This window comes from Primulina eburnea, chromosome 8 (assembly GCF_022965805.1).
Source record: "Primulina eburnea isolate SZY01 chromosome 8, ASM2296580v1, whole genome shotgun sequence".
Taxonomy (NCBI): Eukaryota; Viridiplantae; Streptophyta; class Magnoliopsida; order Lamiales; family Gesneriaceae; genus Primulina; species Primulina eburnea.
The window spans coordinates 31262609-31285548 of NC_133108.1; the positions used below are offsets into that span (position 1 = coordinate 31262609).

Sequence of the window (22940 nt, forward strand, 5' to 3'; positions counted from 1 at the left end):
CAACCCTATCGATATTCACAATAAAAAATAATACTCTTAGCATAAAAAATAATATTTTTTCATAGATAAACCAAATAAAATACTTATCTCAAAAAATACGATTAATAATACGTCTTACATAAACTTTTGCCTATAATTATATAGGTAAATGGTACCTACTTTTCTGTGCGTGTGGCCGCTTTCCATAACATCATCGTTATCTCCTGCGGGCCGTTATCACGGGCGTTTTCTTTAACGGAACCAGTAGCCAATTTGCTTTCGTAATTTTTAATCCCAATCTGAATTCGTTTCAGCTTCTTCTCCTCTCCCCTAGGTTGTAAATATTTCAAGATAATTGCTTGCACAGATGGCGGATTCACGATCCAGTCCTCTGGAGAAAGGTAATTTCTGAGATCTTAATCCTCGTATGCCCCTTTCGCTTCTCTTTCTTTTGCCTTCGTTGACTCTTCTGATTTTTATGTTTCTTTGATCTTTTTGGAGTTCATAAATTTGAGCTTCCTTTTAATGAAATTAGATTAGCGGTGTTCGGTGGCGTTGTTGGTTTTCAGTTCAAATCGGTGCTGCGTTGTTTTTGTAGGGGTTCCTTGCTAACGAGATTTTTGTGGTCCTCTTACCTTGAATTTGGTGGGTGTAAGAGTTAGTCCTGGAACTATATAGATACCTGACTATAATTTCATAAACTTAGAAGATAAACTTTTTTGGAGATGGGAGAAGATTTGCTGACAGGTTTAACTATTGAGAATTATCCCTCAACATTTTTGTCAATGGATTCGATTGCTATATCTCACGACGAGGCCGAAACCCATAGGCAGGTTGATCTTTCGGGACCCCCAGATATTAATCTCCCATTGTCGGTGGAACGCAGTCCTCCACCACTTGCTCAGTCTTGGAACCATGACTCTTTTGATATGCTCGAGGTTGGGCTTGGGCACCAAGTTAATAATGATTCTGATAAGCTTCTCGATTTGCCTAAAATGGTGCGGAAATGTGCGAAGAGATTGGATAGTGTGTGGGGTGCTTGGTTCTTCTTTGCCTTCTATTTTAAGCCTGTTTTAAAGGATAAATCAAAGTGCAACATAGTTCGAGATAGTAATGGGGTTTCTGGCTTTGATAAGTCCGATCTGCAACTCGATGTCTTCTTGGTACAGCATGATATGGAAAATATGTATATGTGGGTTTTTAAGGATAGACCTGAAAATGCGTTGGGTAAAATGCAGTTGAGAAGTTACATGAACGGCAACTCACGCCATGGGGAACGTCCATTTCCATTCAGCGTCGAAAGGGGTTTTGTTCGGTCTCATAAAATGCAGCGGAAACACTACAGAGGACTCTCCAATCCACAGTGTGTTCATGGTATTGAACTGGTCGCATCGCCCAAACTTTCGAGCCTCGATGAGGAAGAACAAAAGAAGTGGATGGAACTGACTGGTCGAGAACTTAACTTTTGTGTCCCACCCGAAGCTAAAGAATTCAGTTCATGGAGAAACCTACCAAATACAGATTTTGAGCTCGAAGGACTGCTTCCTCCTTTGAAGAACAACCAAGCAAAGAAACTGCTTAATGGGTCGGGTTTAAATTTATCAACTCAGCCATCAAACCATGTAAATGGTAATGGAATAGATCTTTCTGATTGCAACAAGAAAAGGAAAGATCTATTCTCGCGTGGAAATGATGATGATTGTTCTCTTCCTAATAATCTTAATGGAGATCTGCATCAAGATGCGGACTTCAATCCCATCGAACCTCCTTGGTTGAGCGAGTTCAGTGGGGTGATGAGAAATGTCTATGGTCCAGTTACAGCTGCTAAATCTATTTACGAGGACGATGAAGGATATTTGATATTCGTTACCTTGCCTTTTGTGGATCCCGAAAGGGTGAAAGTCCATTGGTGGAATAATCTCACCCATGGTGTGGTGAAGATTTCATCTATCAGCACAGCATGCATGCCATTTATTCAAAGAAATGATCGAACCTTCAAGCTTACCGATCCAGCACCAGAGCATTGCCCCCCGGGTGAATTCAAAAGGGAGATCCCACTACCGGCCCGAATTCCGGATGATGCGAAGCTAGAAGCGTACTTCGACAAGAGTGGAACCGTTCTCGAGATCAAAGTACCTAAACATCGTCTAGGACCAGAGGAGCATGAGGTTCTTGTTAGCCTTCGCCCCCCGAATGAATTTGTGTTGTCTTGAATGATAAGGTACTATATTATCATATTTTTTTACTGATCTTTTCAAGGGGTGGCATAGTTATTAAGCAGATCAAATTTAGGAAAATTGTACACAAATTATGTAATTCCTTCGACTTCTGCTCATATGAGAATGGTTTCTTATGAATCTTGATAACTTGAGCCAGAATTGCTCCTGTATTTTAAAACCAACGCCATAGGGCCTGATATATTAGTGGATCATTTGATAGCTCGTTATAATTATCAAGGTTCAGTGAAAACTCATGTATTAATTTATTTTAATGCTTGAGGTATGCAAATTTTTAGCTCCTTGTGAAAGAATAATGCCAGGGGGTGAGGAATGGGTGAAAATATTAGTAAGGGCTCGCAGCCATATTTTCATTTTATGAATCAGTCCATATGTTAGATTTTCATATTCCTATTGTAAAAAAATTTAAATTCTAGCTCCCCACTGCAATTAAATTGTACATTGAACTTTTTTTAAGTTTTAAACTATAATAATAATTCATGATAAAAATATTTCTTCTAGAACATAAATTGTTGTAAAAAAGAATACCAATGAGGTGTCATTCCTTGTGGAAGACTTGATCCAGCTCAAGAGTGTATATATGCATCATGATCCGTGCACCAAGAACTTAATTGGCGAAGTCCAAGCTTCTTCTGTACCAATCTTTGAGCTTTCCCATGAATACCATTAATTTCTTCTATGGAATTAGACTGCAGAGAATTTTTAAAATCACTTCAGAGCCGAACGAAAATATGCAGTCTCAATCCAACGAAAATATCATTGGGTTTGCGACTGATTTATGAGAATTCCCATAATCACTTCAAGACCATGATGTAACACACACACACACACACACACACACACACATTCTAATTATATTAGTAAAGTAATTAGTTTAATTATATCAAAGTTGTCATATTAGTATTATGTAACAGTGCAACTTGTGCTGAAAATACATGAAATAACCAAGACCATGAAATAACACATATATGCATATGATACCATAATCTAACTATATTAGTACTACAAGTAGTCTTAATGGTATAACATTTTGCCACATTAATACTACGTAACAATGGAACTGAAAATGAACATACATGAAATAACCAAGACGATGTTACATATATATGTATATGATATCATATTTTAACTTCATTAGTACTGCAAGTAGTCTTAATTATAATACAATTTTCCACATTAATACTACGTTACAATAGAACCCGTACTAAATATACGTGAAATAACCAAGATTGATGTTACATATATACGTGTATGATGCCATATTTTAACTATATTAGTACTGCAATTAGTCTTAATTATATCACAATTTGCAACATTATACTATGTAACAACTAACAACGCAACTGGTCCTGGACATAAATAAACCAAGATCATTATGTAACACATATATGCATGCGATACCATATTTTATTTATATTACTACAACTACAAAAAAAACAAAAAACAAAAGACAACGGTTAAAAACTATTGTCATAAGTCAAATAAAACCGTTGTTAAAGGCCATGTGGTTAAAAAGTGTGCTCAAAGACAACGGTGAAAAATTGTTGTCGTAGACATCTAAAGACGACGGTGAAAAAACCGTTGTCGTAAATACGTAAAACCGTTGTTAAAGGCCATGTAGTTAAAGAGTTCGCTTGAAGACAAACGGTTTGAAGTGATGTTGAAGCTACAATTAGCGACAGTTTTTAAAAACCGTCGCAAATTAATTAGCAACGGTGTTTCAAAAACCGTCGCTAAACGTAGCGATGGTATTCATAAAAACGTCGCTAATTAGCGACGATGTTTTTAAGTTCGTCGCTACTTTTAGCGACGGTTTGACATGGTTTCCGTCACTAATGTTTTCAGTGAAATATAAAATAAATTATTTTTAATAATTTAATAAATATAAAAAAAGTTATAATATTAATATGTTAACAATATTCCTAATCTTAAAAATTTATCAAAAATTAAAGCGAAAAAATTTACCCTAAATCGAAACTAAAATCATGTAAGAGAGAAATATTTTAAGTATTGTGAAGTGATGTGGAAGACAATGGATCGAAAATGCGGATATTTATAGCAAGTTTGCGACTGTTTTGGTGTTCATCTGTCGCTAAATTTAGCGACGGGTAGGAAACACTGTCGCAAAATTTTATTAAAAAAAAATTCGAAGAAAACAGTTTTTCTTCCACAATATATAGACAATAAGAAAAGACAATGTTTTTTGTAAAACCGTCGCAAAATTTAACAAATTTTATAAAAAAAATCGAAGACAACGAATTTTTTTTCATATATAAACAATAAGAAAAGACAACGGTTTACAAAAATCGTTGTCGTAAAACTATAAAACCAATTGAAAGACAACGGTTTAAATAAACCGTTGTCTTCGACTCTTTATAAAACATATATAAAAATCGATTGTCGTTGCTAAAAAAAAAAGCTCGTAGACAAAACCGTTGTCATAGATATATCAAAGACAACGGTTTTTGTTGGGATCGACTAGGGGGGTAATCGTTGAGCTACAATAGCTCGGTTCTTGAAATATTGAACACCGATGAATTAAATCGAGTTTTGTGTTAAAACCAAGCGGAAGATACTCGAAGTAATCCTTCGTAGAAACCGATTAAATATTTTGTAAATCATTTAAAATATATGCAAGTTGAATGAGTAGAAATATTTTAGTTGAAGCATTTTATCAAACACTTGGTATGCAATATTTTGATATTTGAATAACACATAAAATGCTTTAACAATGCATCTTTAAAACTATGAAAATGATAAGTAAATGTAATAAACAAATAGACACGAATTTGTTTATGGATGTTCGGAGATTTAAATACTCCTACGTCACCCCTTCTTCCCCTTGGGAAGGATTCACTAGAAGACTTTGGTTTATACAACTCTTTGTACAAACCCATTCAGCTAGGACTTACCCACTGCCTAAACTGAACTCCTAGCACTCAAGATTGTATGCAGCACCTCACAATCAGCATATTATTTAATGTCTCATATGCAAAGACTACATACACAAATTTTACCTCTTTGTGTAAGACTCATTCAACTAATCTTTGAACTTAAACTCTCTTGTATATGTGTGAGTGATCGTGTGTGAGGAATTTATCAGTTACATTGTACATCTCAAAAGTATCCTCACACAAGGGCTTGTGCTCTCAACTAGCTGATTTCTTCATGCTAACTGCTCATGCTTTGAATCCTCTTCAAAAGCCCTTATTTGATTTTCAATATGTTGTATTTATAAGCCCCAACAATGATATACGTTAGACACAAGAATATGACCGTTTGGAAAGTTTCTGTACTGTTTCTGAAATTGCAACGGTCAAATTCAGCTTGCTGGGCATTTTCCCGACTGGTCAACTGGTCAACTCTGGTCAACTCAACTGGTCGTTCAGTTCAACTGGTCAGCAGCTGGTTCAGTTCAGTTCAGTTCATTTCAGTTGGTCAGCAGGTGGTTCAGTTTAGTTGGTTGGCTGAAATCAGCCTAGCTGATTTCAGTTTGTGCAGATGCAGTAGCTTCATCGTCATTTATCAGCATTGTAAGCTTCGATTCAGACTTTGACTTCTCAAGTTGATTTGTAGATCTTTGTCTTATCTTTTCAATGCATACTTAATCGCTTCATTTCGATACACCAGCTGAGAGATATGACCAAAATTGACGCGATCCCGACCACGAGATCTTCGATTTTGTCCCGATCTTTGAAACAAGTAATTGATAGGTGTGATAATCGCCTCTAGATCATGCAGTCTAGCAACAATTGATCAACGATGGAAACAATCTCATTCAAGAGAACCTCCAAAGAACCCGTCTTTGGCAACCCTCGTGATATTCGATTGACAAACGCCACAAAAGATAAATCTTTTGATAAGTTTGATTTGATACAACACAAAAGTTATAACGAAACTTAAGCTTGTGTTTGAGAGAATTCTCAATGATAAAATATCATAAAAGATGAATAATAATCAATGTTGTTTACAATGATGAAATTTTCGAGTATATATTGTCTCAAAATCAAAAGATATCAAATCTACTTGCCAAAATAATTAAAACTCTAATTTACGAAAAATATTATCGCCTAAAACTAAAGGACACGGACCCCGTGTAGGCCTCCGGCTGAGGGTCCGTGTAGGCTCTGTAAAATTACTCTTCGGAAAACAATGGACACGGACCCCGTGTACAGGTCCGTGCTCGGGTCCGTGTAGACTCGGGTTTCTCTTCCTCAAGTGTAATGGACACGGACCCCGTGTACTGGTCCGTGCTCGAGTCCGTTCAGCCTCGGTTCTTCAAAATAACGCTTGAATAATGTTCCTTCGGCTTTTCAACGTGCTCCCATGCATCACGAGCCCTTCTCCCTTGCTTATCAATCATTTGAACACCATGCCCGGCCAGATTCACATCATACTCCCCTTCTTCAAAAAGATTTGTCCTCAAATCTTGCCCCCCTGCACAAAAACGAAGCAAGTTAGTAATAACAAGGCTGATATCATCAACATGCTTACCTCTAAGCTCAAGTTTGTAGATGCCATCGCCCACACGCGACATCAACGTTTTGATCCCTAACTCCATGGCAGCATTCACCATCAACTCATTAACATCAACATATACCAGGTAACAAATGACATAAAATGATAAAATACCGTTAAGTATCACAAAAATCAGATTTCTCCTCTACTTAGACCTAGTTAACAACACAACAAATTTCATACACATGTTCGACCATAGCTCAATAGGAATAAGACGTAGTTCATGCACGATATAAGAATTTAACTCAGGTGCCCTCTCCCTATATGCAATGCACCTTTCACTACACCACTTATCATACCTCTTCATATGTAACCAACACATATAATGATGCATTTTATCAATGATTAAAACTCCACTATATGCATTACTAGTACGTAACTCATGCAATGAATATAGAATGAAGAATTTATTCTCCTTAAAAGTGTACTCATTATGCACATAAAAATTCTGATATTCATTCATGCTCCTTTCAACGCCATCATCGAACAAGTATAAATCATGAAAATACAACACACTAGTACTACCCATGTAAACATTTAACTCATCACAAAGATTTGAACATAATGCATACAATTCATTGTCATAACAAAACTCATCAATTTGACAACTCTTGAAAATTCACAATCACTAACATTTAAATTTGAAGCATGTGGTTCCTCACTAATATCAAACCCATAAAATCTAGAAATAAAAGTTAAATCCAAATAACATCTTTTATACCTCACAAGTGCAAATTCTCCATCAAACCCATGAAAACTAAAACTCACACAATTAATAGGGGAAAGTAGCTCATACCTCATAGTCGTTGCGTTAGCAACTAACCTTACCTCCTTGCGATCGCTCTCGCATTCGTGCGGCTCAGCCCATCGGGTTCTCCCTTCAACAAGACCCATTCGCCTCCTCGTCATGACAACTCCAAGATCCTGCAAATAAGAAATGGCAATGCTCGGGATTGAACCGGCTATATCATCACAATATGGATAAACCACTTTGTACAAAGGTACATGAAATGGTTTATGCAGGAATAAGCAACTCTCAACCTCACTCTTTTCACTCATTTGGGCCTTTAATTCATTTTTTTTTCTTTTTCTTTGGCCTCTTTTGCATTTTCATCTTTTCTCTCTTTTTTCTTTTCTATGGTAATCTCACTCTTTTGTTCTCTCTTTCTTTCGACCATTTTAATTTCTTTTTCACTCTCACAATTAAATTGCAGTTGATCATCAGTAATTACAATTGAAATATGTTGATCAAGAAAGGTACATGATGAATCATAACATGCGTGCATCAAATTATTACTACTTTCTTCTTTCTCCTCCATAGCACACACATTAAAAGCAACTTCACCATCTAAGGATTCACCCTCCATACCACAAAATTTTATGCCCAAATCAGAAATCAGTGGCATACCAACCTCCTCAATTCTCTCAACCTCCACTTTAGGTTCAACATCAATACTCACTTCAACTCCACACTCGACTGCAACCTTAGATTCACATTCAACTACCACCTCAACCTCATCCTCAACCTCCACTTGAGATCCAAACCCAACCGCTACATCAACCTCCATTTGAGATTTAAGCTCAACTGGCGATTTTACTACAGTCACCTCCTCACATGGACATTGGGTGATATCATGCCCAACCTCTAAACACCTACAACAGATAATATCACAAGTACTATAATTTGAGTTTTTAAATGTACCTCGATATTCATGTTTGCTAGCTTGACGCCTCGACTCCTTCCTTGGCCTAACAATGATTTTCTCTTCACTCGACCTCCGTGCGGATGCCAAAAACTCCTTCCACGAGTCACTTCCACCACCTCTCCTATTATTGTGATTTGGAACAAACTGCTTCCTCATCACCATTTTCATCTCATCCCACGTAACTATAGGGTCATACCCACATCGTCTCCTATGCAGTACTAATTTATCCCACCAAGTAGTAGCATAGTCGGCAAACTCACTGCAAGCTCGTCTTACCTTCATTGCTTCGGTATAATCCTCCCGACTCTCAAATACACACTCCATCCTCTCTTCCCACTCAAGGTACGCCTTTGGATCGGCTTCCCCACTGAAAAATGGAATGGTCATCTTCGTGCCCCTCAGTCTATACCCTTCTCGGCTTCTATACCCCTTATCCTCATCAAATCTCCTATCATCATAACGATCCACGTGCAACAACTTATCTCCTCCAACTCTACTACCTCGCCTATTCTCATCAATATGCATATCATACATCTCCTCTTCTTCACACCTCCGATATTTTTTTCGTAGAGGCTTAAACTCCTTCTCCCACATTCTATCCAACCCTCCTAACATCGTTTTAAATTGACGATTGTCAACCATTATACCTGCAAGAAAAGGTTAGTATAAAACAATAAAAGAATAAAGTTTCCTCACCATAAATTCTCACTAGTCACTCCAATGAAAATTCGCTCGCACTCGTCTTTTTTTTATCCTCACCACAAAATCTCACAAATCACTCCAATGAAAATTCACTCCACTCAAATATTTTCACTCAAGTGAGAATTCTCAAGGGGGCGCTTAAGTCTCGTGGCTTCCACGTATCAAACTTATGAGATCAATCTTGTGACGCTTGAAATTCGACTCACTTAGACCACACAAGACTAAGAAACTTTGGAAATCGACAAGAATGCGACTAAATGACCAGGACAACTTAACGCTGAAATATAAGCGCTAAAATTCCAACAAACACCTGATTCAAAATTTTTTTTTTTTCGGGTGAACAGTACGCTACAGTACCGTGGATCACGTGGTCTAGCAACAATTAATCAAAGATAGGATCAATCTCGTTCAAGAGAACCTCCAAAGAACCCGTCCTTGGCAACCCTCGTGATATTCGATTGACAAAGGCCACAAAAGATAAATCTTTTGATAAGTTTGATTTGATACAACGCAAAAGTTATAACGAAACTTAAGCTTGTTTTTGAGAGAATTCTCAAAGAAAGTTTTATATAAAACTCAATCAATAATGAACAAAAGTTAAAAAGTTTACATGGTAGTCTAGCTTATATATAGGCAACAAACCCTACCTATAGAAAATTGCATATTTAAATATATCAAATCTACTTGCCAAAATAATTAAAACTCTAATTTAAGAAAAATATTCTCTCCAATTCGTAAAGGACACGGACCCCGTGTAGGCCTCCGGGCGAGGGTCCGTGTAGGCTCTGTAAATCTCAATCTCGAATGTATGAGACACGGACCCCGTGTACAGGTCCGTGTACATGTCCGTGTACACGTCCGTGTAGTCTCGGTCAGCTTCTACTTGATTGTGATGCAACCCGAACGCTTCGAGCCTTGTTTCCAAGCTTTCATTGGTTGGATGAAGGGGCAATATTCAATATCTTCAAGCAGTCCTCTCGGGATTGGATTCGTGGAATGCATAGTGGCTGGCTAGATTCACATCATACTCCCTTTCTTTAAAAAGATTTGTCCTCAAATCTTGTCTTTCTTGATAGCTAGGAAGATCAACATATTTTATGCCTTTTCCACAATCCTGCAAGTAGAGTTTCACAATGCTCGGGATCGAACCGGCTATTTCATTAAAATAAAATAAACCAACCTTGCACAAATGTACATGAAGTGACTTATTCAAAATAAAGAATCGCTTTTCCTCACTCTTTTGGGCCATATATATAATTTCTTTTTTTGTCTGTTTGGCCTCTTTTTCACACAACTCTTTATTTTCATTGATGGTCATCTCACTCTTTTTATCACTCTTTTTTTCGACCATCTCATTTTCTTTTTCTCTCAACTCATAACCAATTGATTCATCAATACAAATTACATTCGTAGACAGTTGAGCAAAAGAAACAACTTGCACATCATCTAATAACTCACCTTCCACAGAACAACACTCAATACTCGCATGAGACACAATTGGAATATCAACATTCAAATCATCCACAAGTTTGGCTTCAAGGTTGGAAGTGGAATCCACTACCTTCACATCCTCAATTGGACATTGGCTAATATCATGTCCAAACTCTAGACACCAAATACATTGAATATCATAAGTACTAGCATTTGAAATTTTAGATGTACCTTGATACCCATGCTTCAAAACCAACTTCGGTCTAGTCATGACCTTCTTCTCTTCGCTCGACCTTCGTGCGGATGTCAATAACTCCTTCCACGAGTCAATTCTCTGCCTACCACTCGATTTGCACCTCCTATCATCACGATCCAAATGCAATGCTCTATCCCCACCAAATCTACTACCTCGTCTCTTCTCATTAGTACTACCCTCAAGCCTATCCAACCTTTCATGTAAAGGCTTAAATTCTTCCTCCATTCTTTTCTCAAATTCTACCAACAATGACTGAAATTGACTATCAAACATATTGCACCCTTTTTTTTTATTTTTTTTTTAAATTTTTATTTTCGGGTGAACTAGTACGCTACAGTACCGTGAATAGTAAATCCGGCGAATGAACAGTAATTCCGACCAATGAACAGTAAATCCGAACGTGAACAGTTCCGTGAATAGTAAAACCGAGCGTGAACAGTAAAACCTAACGTGAACAGTAAATCCGATTGTGAACAGTAGTTCCGATTGTGAACAATTCCGTGAACAGTAAAACTGGCAGAATGGCAGATGAACAGTGATTCCGGCGAGTGAACAGTAATCGCGAATTTTTTTTTTTCTTTTTTGATTCAACAACAACGTAGAAATCGCCATACGAAAATCGGTATTGAAAATCCTACGAAGAATTGAACGGATACGCTTACTTGAGTCAAAAACCAAAAGCTCTGATACCACCTGACGCGATCCCGCCCACGAGATCTCTGATTTTTCCCGATCTTTGAAACAAGTAATTGATAGGTGTGATAATCGCCTCTAGATCACGTGGTCTAGCAACAATAATCAACGATAGGAACAATCTCGTTCAAGAGAACCTCCAAAGAACCCGTCCTTGGCAACCCTCGTGATATTCGATTGACAAACGCCACAAAAGATAAATCTTTTGATAAGTTTTATTTGATACAACGCAAAAGTTATAACGAAACTTAAGCTTGTTTTTGAGAGAATTCTCAAAGAAAGTTTTATATAAAACTCAATCAATAATGAACAAAAGTTAAAAAGTTTACATGGTAGTCTAGCTTATATATAGGCAACAAACCCTACCTATAGAAAATTGCATATTTAAATATATCAAATCTACTTGCCAAAATAATTAAAACTCTAATTTAAGAAAAATATTCTCTCCAATTCGTAAAGGACACGGACCCCGTGTAGGCCTCCGGGCGAGGGTCCGTGTAGGCTCTGTAAATCTCAATCTCGAATGTATGAGACACGGACCCCGTGTACACGTCCGTGTACACGTCCGTGTAGCCTCGGTCAGCTTCTACTTGATTGTGATGCAACCCGAACCCTTCGAGCCTTGTTTCCAAGCTTTCATTGGTTGGATGAAGGGCAATATTCAATATCTTCAAGCGTCCTCTCGGGATTGGTTCGTGGAATGCATAGTGGCTGGCTAGATTCACATCAAAAATACCGCAGCTGCTCAAACCCAACTGATTGTTGTTTTCGTGTGAACAGTTTGGTAATTGAGCGATCAGTTAGACCATGATAACATCCGATTTTGCCCAACTGACGTGAATACGACTTGTTCCAAATTGAGTTTTCTGATCAGTCCGATTGGCGGATTGTCATTTGAATCATCCAGCTGGGAGATATTATCAAAACACCGAAGCTCGCTAGAAATTCAGTTTGTGCAGAATTCGGTTTCAGTTTGCTTCTTGTGTTAACAACTTCACACTTGAGTAAATATGTTAGAAACACAACAAGTTTTGTTAACATCAAAATTAAGATTGCGAACTTGAAAAGTTCAAACAGTTTTAAAGAAATTGTTGTCTATGGGCGGATTTTTTTAGGATACGACAACGGTTTTAACAAAAGTAAAAAACACAATGGTTTTAATAAAAATCGTTGTCTTTGATGTGTTGTTGAGTGTGCATTTTCTTGTAGTGTACAACAAATAGTCTTAATTGTATCACATGTTTCCATGTCAGTATTACATAACAATGCTACTGGTACTATACATGTTTGAGGATAAATATATATTTGGTTGAATATGTCATTAATGAACATGAATTTTACATAAATCTTGGATGCATAAACATATTTTTGTGTGACTTATATGTCATTAATTACCATAAATTTTACATTTGTCTTGGATGTATAAACATATGTTTGATTGAATTATATGCTATTAATTACCATAGATGCTACATATATCTTGAATGTCGTTTGAGCTATTTATATTCCATTGATGACCATATATATATATATATATGGTCATCAATGGAATATAAATAGCTCATATATATATATATATATATATATATATATATATATATATATATATATATATATATATATATATATATATATATATATATATATATATATCGGATGTATAACATATGTTTGAGTGAATTATATGTAATTAATGACCATAAATGTTACATATATCTTGGATGTTTAAACATATGTTTGAGTAAGTTATATGTCTTTATATGTTACATATATCTTTGATGTTTGAACATATGGTGAGTGATTTATATGTCATTAGGGACCATAGATGTTACATACATCTTGGATGTATAAACATATTTACATCACGACTTTTGAGAAAAAGGAACACTTTCCATTGATATGTCTTACCTTGACCAAATATAAATTGTTTTATTTTAACTATGAATTTTTATAAACTTTAACCGTGAATCATTGTTTTAAAAAAGGGTAGGTGGTAGATGGAAGGTGATTTAAACAATTTTAATTGTCTTTTTTCTTATTTATATCCATATTATTCCAATATTTTTTTATGCATCACATTTAAACTCAAATGGGAAATATTCCTTTTAAAAATTGAATAACTGATTGAACAGACGCAATTGAAAATTTCATTTAAGCTGAACTGAAACCTTATCAACTGAAGTTCCCGTAACTGATAGAAAATCATTTACAACTGATAATACGCAACTGAACCGATCGGCTGATCAGTTGACTTCTTATCATTTGACCTCGATATCAGTTAAAAGATCATCGGAACAGTCTGACAGGTACGTACCAAAACAGAACATGTGTATCAGAAACAGTTTGAAAAACCTCGTACTACTGTCAGATAAATCTACTACACGACGAATCAATGGATATCTATCATTAAATGGACATTAAATGCCAATGTGACCGCTGAGTTCGAAGACAATATATAGCTGATTGTATCAGTTGAAGAAGGTTCGTGCACAAAAACAAGTGAATATACGAAGCAATCAAACCAATCAATTGCGATAAACTTTACGAGCATATTTTCAAGATTTCCGATCACATATTCAAGCTCTACACTCATTGCATTTATCAGTAGCATTTATGCTACGAATTAGAGCATATTTCAGTTTTACAAACTGTGTAAGAAGTATTATACTAAGAGTTTCTGTAGAGCCCAAAATCAGTAAACGTAAAACCCATGCATTTATTTAAATTGTTGAATTATTTATTTAAGTTTAATATGATTTTAGCGATGCATGACTTATAAATTTGCATTATTTTAAATTATTTATGTTTATGTGATGCACATTAAATTGTTTTCTTAAGTTTCATGTTTCAGACGATTATTCGATGCGAGATCGGGGAAATGAGACCGGCAACGATGTGGGCGATTTGTAAAATGTGGTATTTTATTTCAACTCATGAAAATGTCATTTTAAATTATTTATTAAGTTTTTTTAAACATTTTAAAGCTTAATTTATTTAATAAGTGAATTTAAGATTTGAAAAACTTTTAAAGTTCATCAGTGGTGTATTGCATTTTAATTAGGGGATTTTTGTAAAGTTAGTCTAGGATTAAATTTTTTAATTAGCATGTTAAATAGTTATTAGATATTTTAATTAACCCAATTAGCCCCTAATTACCCCTAATTATGATACACTCACTTTAACACTAAAACACACAAACACCCATCGGTCTCATTTGCATACACACAATCTCATTTCATTTTTTTTAAAAGAAAACTTAGGGTTCTAAGAGCAAGCAGCAGCCGCACTTCCCTCTTCGATTTCCCATCAAATTCACGTACCCTTTTTCTTCAAGAAAACGTGCCACAATTCGTCCCGGATCAACTCTCCCATCTTTCTGCTTCAGTATCGTCGTTTCGTGAGTATATTCATCAAAGACATGTATATTATTTTGTTTTTGCATCGATCTTGTCATATTATATGTTTTGATGTTTATTGTGTACAAAAATCCATGTATGTTGTTCAAAAGTTTGAGAAAAAATGTTTGAAACGATTTTGGATACTGTCTTTTCGAGTACTGTGTCTTTTAGGTCAACTTTCTGGAAAATCTTTCAACATATAAAACGTAATACTTTTTTATACCTTCAATTTGATAGTAAATTTGTAATTTTAGACAAGAAACGAGAGAGTTATGAAAATTTTTGTGGGACTGCTCAAACTGTGATTTTATGAAAACATGTTCTTGATATGTTCTTGAGAATTGTTTGTTGCAGGCTTCTTTGGGAATCGTCGGGTGTTCCTTGCTGCGTAAGTGGTGTCATGTGGTGTGATCAGTCGTCTTTCGATGTTTCGTTTCGAGTCGGTATGGGCTTGGTGGCATTGGATGGCATAAGGAAGGGAATGTGTAGAGCCCGTAACTTAGACTACGTATAAACCATGCATAATTATAATATTTTAAATTAAATTGACTTCATTGCATGAATATTTAAATGCTTTCCTTTGAAGTTAATTATTTTAGCCAGCAGTTTGATTTTTATTCATTTAAGTTATTTCAGTGAGGCCGGACTGGAGTTGGAACTTTGAGATAGAATTTAAGATTCAGAAAACATTTCAGGATTTATTTTAGTTAGCAAGTAAGTTCATTTAAGTTAATAAGAAGGTTTGAGGATTTATTTAGTTACTTGAGGTGAGTATGAAATTAATTCAATTAAGTTCCAATTATTAAGGGTTTTATTCACTAAATTATTTAAGGGATTAGTGAGGCTTTTAAGAGTTTGTTAGGATCGGTTAGGGGGATCATCGTTGAGCTATAATAGCTCGGTTCTTGTAATATTGAACACCGATGAATTAAATCGAGTTTGGTGTTCAAACCAAGCGGAAAATACTCGAAATAATCCTTCGTAGAAACCGATTAAATCTTTTGTAAACCATTTAAGATATATGCAAGTTGAATGAGTAAAAAGATTTTCGGTTGAAGCATTTTATCAAACACTTGGTATGCAATATTTTGGTATTTGAAGAAGACATAAAATGCTTCAACAATGCATCTATAAAAACAGTGAAAATGATAAATAAATGCAATAAACAAATAGATACGAATTTGTTTATGGATGTTCGGAGATTTCAAACACTCCTACTTCCCCTTGGGAATGATTCACTAGAAGACTTTGATTTATACAACACCTTGTACAAGCCCATTCAGCTAGGACTCACCCACTGCCTAAACTGAACTCCTAGCACTCAAGATTGTAGGCAGCACCTCACAATCAGCATATTGTTTAATGTCTCATATGCAAAGACTACATACACAAGTTTTACGTCTTTGTGCAAGACTCACTCAACTAATCTGTGAACTTCAACTCTCTCGTATATGTGTGAGTGTTCGTGTGTAAGGAATATATCAGTTACAGTGTACATCTCAAATGTATCCTCACACAAGGGCTTGTGCTCTCAACTAGCTGATTTCTTCATGCTAACTGCCCATGCTTTGAATCCACTTCCAAAGCTCTTGTTTGATCTTCAATATGTTGTATTTATAGGCTCCAACACTGATATATACGTTAGACACAAGAATATAACCGTTTGAAAAGTTTCTGTACTGTTTCCGAGATTGCAACGGTCAAATTCAGCTTGCTGGGCATTTTCCCGACTGGTCAACTCTGGTCAACTGGTCAACTCTGGTCAACTAAACTGGTCATTTCAGTTGGACTGGTTCAGTTTCAGTTGGTCAGCAGCTGGTTCAGTTCAGTTGCTCAGCAGCTGGTTCAGTTGGTTCAGTTTCAGCTGATGTGCTGAAATCAGTCTAGCTGATTTCAGTTTGTGCAGAACCAGTAGCTTCATCATCATTTATCAGCATTGTAAGCTTCGATTCAGACTTTGAATTATCAGAATGATTTGTAGATCTTTGTCTTATCTTTCCAACGCATACTGAATCGCTTCGTTTTAATAACCGAGCTGAGAGATATGACCAAAATACGGCAGCTGCTCAAACACAACTGATTGCTGTTTTCGTGTGATCAGTTCGATAATTGAGCGATCAGTTAGACCATGATAACATCCGATTTTGCCCAACTGACGTGAGATACAACTTGTTCCAAATTGAGTTTTCTGATCAGTCCATTTAACGGATTGTCATTTGGATCATCCAGTTGAGAGATATCTTCAAAACACCGAAGCTTGCCAGAAATTCAGTTTGTGCAAAATTCAGTTTCAGCTTGCTTCTTGTGTTTGCAACTTCACACTTGAGTAAATATGTTAGAAACACATTAACAAGTTTTGTTAACATCAAAATCAAGATTGCGAACATGAAATATTCCAACAGAGTTATTAATTTAGTAAATAAACAACACTTCCCATTCATTTTTATTAATAAATTTCGGCCCCTAGTTGATAGTGTATTGCTTGCCAACTCATCACCCTTTTGACCCTTTCTTTGCATGTAATTAGTAGGATAATTCTATGATTTTTGGGAGCACCATTTAATTAATTATTAGAGCTTATCCTAACCCATTCCTAGCCTTGAAGAAATCGGCCACCCCATTCTAGAATCATCCAACAAGCCATTTGCTATCAACCAAATTCAAAATTTAAAAAGGGGGAGACTTGGTCTTGATTTCTCCCATATATTTTGCACCCACTCCCCTCACTCTCCTAACCATTTTCCCCTCTCCCTAATCTCGAAAATCAGAGCACTTTTCAGAGTAAAAACCGTGGGTTTCTTAGCTAGAAACAAGAAAGAAAATCAGTGGCAAACAAGGAAGCTAGATCGCACCACCGAATCATTTCATTCTTTCGTTTTCTTTCGAAACAAAACCAGGCATGCATATATTCTCCTTGACTCTTCAATCAAGTCATAATATCCTTTATTTTCATTACATGATCATGATTTGTTAAGCAAAATCCGAAATGTTTCATGAATTTTTCAGAAAACAACACATGCAGATTTTCGAATTTTCCTTGGCAAGCTTCACGGTTTCTTTTGGTTTGTGGGTTTCAGGTATTGAATCGGTTCCAGGCTCCCAAAGCTGATTCCTAGGCATGTACTAGAGCATGTTAGGAACACATTTATCCAGTGGTTTGAGCCCCATGACAGCCGAGACCAAGAAAATGCCAGCAACTCCATTTGTGTCCATTTGTGTTTTTCGAAAATACAGTTTTGCTGTCCAAGGGAATGGATCTGATCATGGCTGCTCTAGGGGCCTATAGCCATGGTTAGATCACTTACCTAGCATGTCTAAGATGTGACTAAGTCACCCTTTTGATGGCTTGGTCCATGGTTACTCGGTTTTCAATTAAAACATCAAGAACAACCCCTACACCCTTCGGCCCCTTCATTATACAGCATGTATTGATTCGATTTTTGGGAATGGTGTGGATCTTGGTTGGCCTATGGCCCTTAGCCACGGTTCATACCATACCCCAAGATGTCTAGATCGTGCCATGGTCAACCAAATGGCCACTGGAACGAGTCGAGACAGCAAGCGAATCACAACACCACACACACACGCATGAGGGCCCTCGGTAAGAGTTTTCGGTTGGTTGCTGGAATGGTGAGGATTGTGGCTGGCCTAGGGCCCTTAGCCATCGTTCAAATCATTCCTTGAGATGTTGGTAAGAGTCTCTGGTCGGTGGTTCACGCCTCAATGGCTGGTAGTCTCGAAAACAACACAAGACATGCAATTGCGCAGCTGCTGGAATTTGACAGCAACTTGCTTGTGACGGTTCGGAGGCTCGTTCGAGTTCTTGGTTGGCTTTTAGCCTATGGCCTTGGACTGGACAGTGCCCCATCGAGTTAGAAAGATCATGTTCTTGACCGTTCGTGATTCGGATCATTTTTGAGGTCGTACGAGAATTTACGGTGCGATGTGCCAAATTGACTCTCGAAAGAGCGTTTCATGTTTTGGCCTCCATTTCACCTAGATTTCGACCATCATCATTTTAGGAGCATTATTTCATTATTTTAAGCGTATTTTAATCATGACTATATGACGGTTCAGTGTGGTTCGGGTTTGGTTCGGAGTCATGATTTAAAATACGGAGTCGTTAGACGTAGTTGTCGCATTGTCAAATTTAATTGCATAGTTGGTCAAGTAAAAACTATTGCATATTTTTCATGGCACCTTTAGGTTGCAGCGAGCCTGGGAGCGATCCAATCCAGTTGGTAAAATATACAGGATATTTTCATTATGCCATTTAATTATATTACGTGCATGAAAATAGAAAATACTTATTTTTGAGATTTATGCGATATTACTTGTGGTCAATTCACTATTATGGGAGCATTATTTTACACGGTCGCCAGTGACCGATTAGTTCAGTTTGGTACCACCCGGTCGCCAGTGACCGGTCAGTTCAGTTCAGTTTGATACTCCCCGGTAGCCAGTTACCGATCAGTTCAGTTCAGTGCAGGGGCCACAGGCGTAGACCATAATCTCAACAGAAAATTATTACCAGTTATTTAAGTACAGGACTCCAAGGAGCAAACATTTTACCATGATTTTCAGTTCAGTTATGCACGTATTATAATTGCTCAGTACAAGTTAATTTCAGTATGCCTCATGACATGATATTTTATCCCATGCAAATTTTACTTTAGTATTTACTCGTTACCTACGATATTTGTATGCTGAGTCTTTAGGCTCACTAGACTTGATTGTTGTAGGTACTGATGAGGCTAGGGCCGAGGGCGGGGACCAGTGAGCCACTTGGGTCTGCAGTAGTGGCACCCGAGGACCTCATTTGCAGCATGTTACCATTTTATGCAAACATTTTTATCAGTTGTTGAATATTCTTAAATTGTTATTTCGGCAAACTTTATTTTCTTCCGCTGCTATATTTTTAAACATTGAACTTGATTTATCAGTTGATTTTATGAATGAGGCAATTTAAGTTCATTAAAAAGAGATTTTAAATTTATCGCAAATTTTCAAGCAAGGATTTTTAGGCCTTTATAGAATGGGTAGAAGATGGCTTTTTTGGGGTTGAATTCGCGCATGACTAGAGCCGCAGCACTACACCAGGGGTGCTGAAGTGCTACAGTTTTGCACCAGGCAGTGCCATAGCGCTGCAGATTAGTGCCTAGGTGTCAGTCTGGCGCTGCAGATTCAGTGCATAGGCGCTAGTTCTGGTGTTTTTTTTGGGGCTTCGAATTTAGGTTCTATTGCTTCCTTTGGGTACTATCACGTCGTTATGTCCAAACATAGTGAAAGTTAGTTTAGATGTTACGAAGTTTGATTGGGGAACGTTGAACTATGGTTTAAACGAGGTCCATGTCGTCCATTGCTTGGAAAATTTCTTACTCCATGCCAAGATTGTTTCGGGGTTCGGTTCATGGGTTAGTATATTGATTAAACGTGGTCCAGTCTCGAGGGGTCTAGAAAGTCATAAGTTATTTTATAACTTCAGTGGCAAGTTTTTTGGTGCAGTTAAGTTATGAATTTTATAGTTGTTGGGTTAATGTACTAGTATGTATGTGCAGCGGGAGCCCCAAGCAAGATCCAATGAATCCCTCCACGCTATGTAAGTATGTTTGACGTGCAAAAGAAAATATTTTATGTATTTGAGGTATGCTAAATGTCTTGTGACCAAATATGAACGGGTTTGGAAGCCAGGTGAACGTGGCCGGTGACCTCTCCACCCTAGTAAAGCATGACCAGGTTTAGATCAAGATTGGAAAGCGGTAAATCATTACCAAGAACAAATCCACCCGGTAAAGCATGACTGGGGATTTCATGTATGTGGTAGTGGACATCCCTGCCAGCCCAGTACTATGGTTTAGTCTGATCAGCTACATTTATATATGAGTCACTTGCTTTGAAACATATCTATACGCAAAATAATGATGTTTATGTATGCTCAAGTATGTATGATGCAAGTATGTTTATGAAAAGATTTACGATATGATGACACGTCATGTTTATGCAAGTACGTTTAAGTTTAAGTATGTATGTTCTATCTTAAAATGCATGTGATTTTATTATGTATTACTTGTTACCCAGTTTATACATATGGAGTCTTAGACTCACTAGACTTGATCGATGCAGGATGATGATGAGTATGAGGAGATGAGGGGTGGGGACCAATGAGCCGGTTCGGACTGAGCGGAGGCTAAACCCGAGGACCACCTACGTTTTTAAGACCTTTATGCATGTTTCAAATACTCTGATTTTTCATGAGATTGTTTATGATTTCTAAACGATGAATTTTTGCAAAATTTGTTTGTAATTGTTTTTATTTCAAATATTTTTTGACGAGCATATTATTTTTATCGTAGTTTGAAAGTCTATTATTTATTTAAGGAAAATTTTATTTTTCCGCAAATTTTAAGTAGTTCAAAATACGATATGTTAAAGTTTCAGTTTGACAGTTTGTAAGACCAAATGAAGTGGGTTATTACAATTTTTTGTAATATATTAAAGTCTTTTAGTGAAATCCTATCCTAGTGATATAAGGGGTAACATAGGAGTATTTGAAGTCTCCGAACATCCAGAAAAATTCTCGTGTTCATTTCAGTTATCATTTCTGTTTATTTTAAGTATTCAATATATATTTCAGTCTTATTTCAAACTTGTTTAAGTTGAAGATTTATATATACCCACACGATTCTTGGATCAGTTTTTCAAAGAACTGATTCACATTTATAAAAAATAATTTTTATAAACCAAGGTATTTATTAACCCCCCCCCCCCCTTTCTAAACATATTACCCATCTTAACCGATTAACAAGTGGTATCAGAGAAGCTATGGACACCATTAATTCGACACTGGACTTGCCTCATGCCCTAATTGATCCAAAGGACAAGGAAAATTTGACTGAGGAACCAAGACCTAGCAATGCCATTCAGACGCAAATTGATCTTATCATGCAAGATATCAATAAGCTTGATGAACAGAAGTTGAAGCTCTTCAAAGAATGGGTGAACTTTCGAACAGTCACCCTTTCCAAGAAGCTAAGGAAGAAGAAAGTTTTGAAGAAATTCATCTCCTTAGAATTAGCTCACATGAAGGCTGTTAAATCCATTACAGTTGCCCAGGCCATTGAGAGACAACAACACTTCTTTGATCTTATGAGAATCGAAAGGTTGGCTGTGGTGGCAGCTGAATTGAGATCCAACTATGATCCATCTAGTCTTGATACTCATGAAAACGTAGTAGTTTTCAACAACTGGACTCTGATCTCATCTCCCTTCAGATGAGAGTAAAGAATTGGGAGATGGGACAATAATTGCATGTTACGGTAAGGACTAGTGGTTCACCATCAGCTGAGGATGACTTTCCAACTGAAATTACAGAGGAGCAACCGATGGCTCTAGCTGAAGTAGAGTCAGTTGAGGTTCAATAAATTGAACCAGTTTCCGAAGTCCGTCCTCCACTCTCCACTGATGACCAACCCTTCTCATCTACTGAATTGATTGTCCTCCCAATCTTGGAACCAGCAGTGCGCTTTTCTACATTATCTGAAAGAGTTCTGACACTGGAAACTGTAGATGATATGCTACAATTAGTTATCGAGGATATTCAAATGGAATTCAAAGATGAATCAGCTACTGATGACGTTGTGGAACCTATTGAAGATCAAGTTACGATATCAGCAACAGAAGCAGAAGAAAAAACTGAAAGTATTCAGTTACCAATTGAACAATAATCTCTCTCAGTCCAAGAACAAACAGCTGCCACTACTATGCTATCTATCGATAAGTTGTTTCCCAAGACTTTCATCATGACATAAACCACCATTCAGTTATTTGTTGTTCAAAAGACAGCCAAGGTGATAGGACTCGTTTTTACGTGTTTTTAGTGTTGTTTTGAATCGCATTCATGCATCATATTAGTTTGTTTTAGTTTAATTTTGCATTTTTTTAGCATTATCTAGCATGTCATTGATCTCGTGTATTTTGTGGTTATTTTGTAGGAATTGAACCAAAAAGTGGGAGAAAATTT

General features: G+C 36.7%; 1 protein-coding gene across 2 annotated transcripts; it reads left to right on the top strand.

The window, feature by feature from the left end:
• The first annotated feature begins 216 nt into the window (after positions 1-216).
• LOC140839379 (uncharacterized) lies at positions 217-2350 on the top strand. 2 transcript variants are annotated; one of them, XM_073206041.1, is made up of 2 exons: positions 217-380; positions 515-2350. In XM_073206041.1, the coding sequence occupies exon 2, from the start codon at positions 705-707 to the stop codon at positions 2190-2192; it is 1488 nt and encodes a 495-aa protein (XP_073062142.1). In that variant the 5' UTR covers positions 217-380; positions 515-704; the 3' UTR covers positions 2193-2350. The 2 variants fall into 2 exon arrangements, with proteins under 2 accessions (XP_073062142.1, XP_073062141.1); XM_073206040.1 differs by having other exon boundaries at positions 218-380; positions 578-2350.
• The last annotated feature ends 20590 nt before the right edge of the window (positions 2351-22940 follow it).

What these genes read in the sequence shown, in the direction of transcription:
- LOC140839379 (XM_073206041.1), top strand. Translation starts at nt 705, where the DNA reads ATGGGAGAAGATTTGCTGACAGGTTTAACTATTGAGAATTATCCCTCA.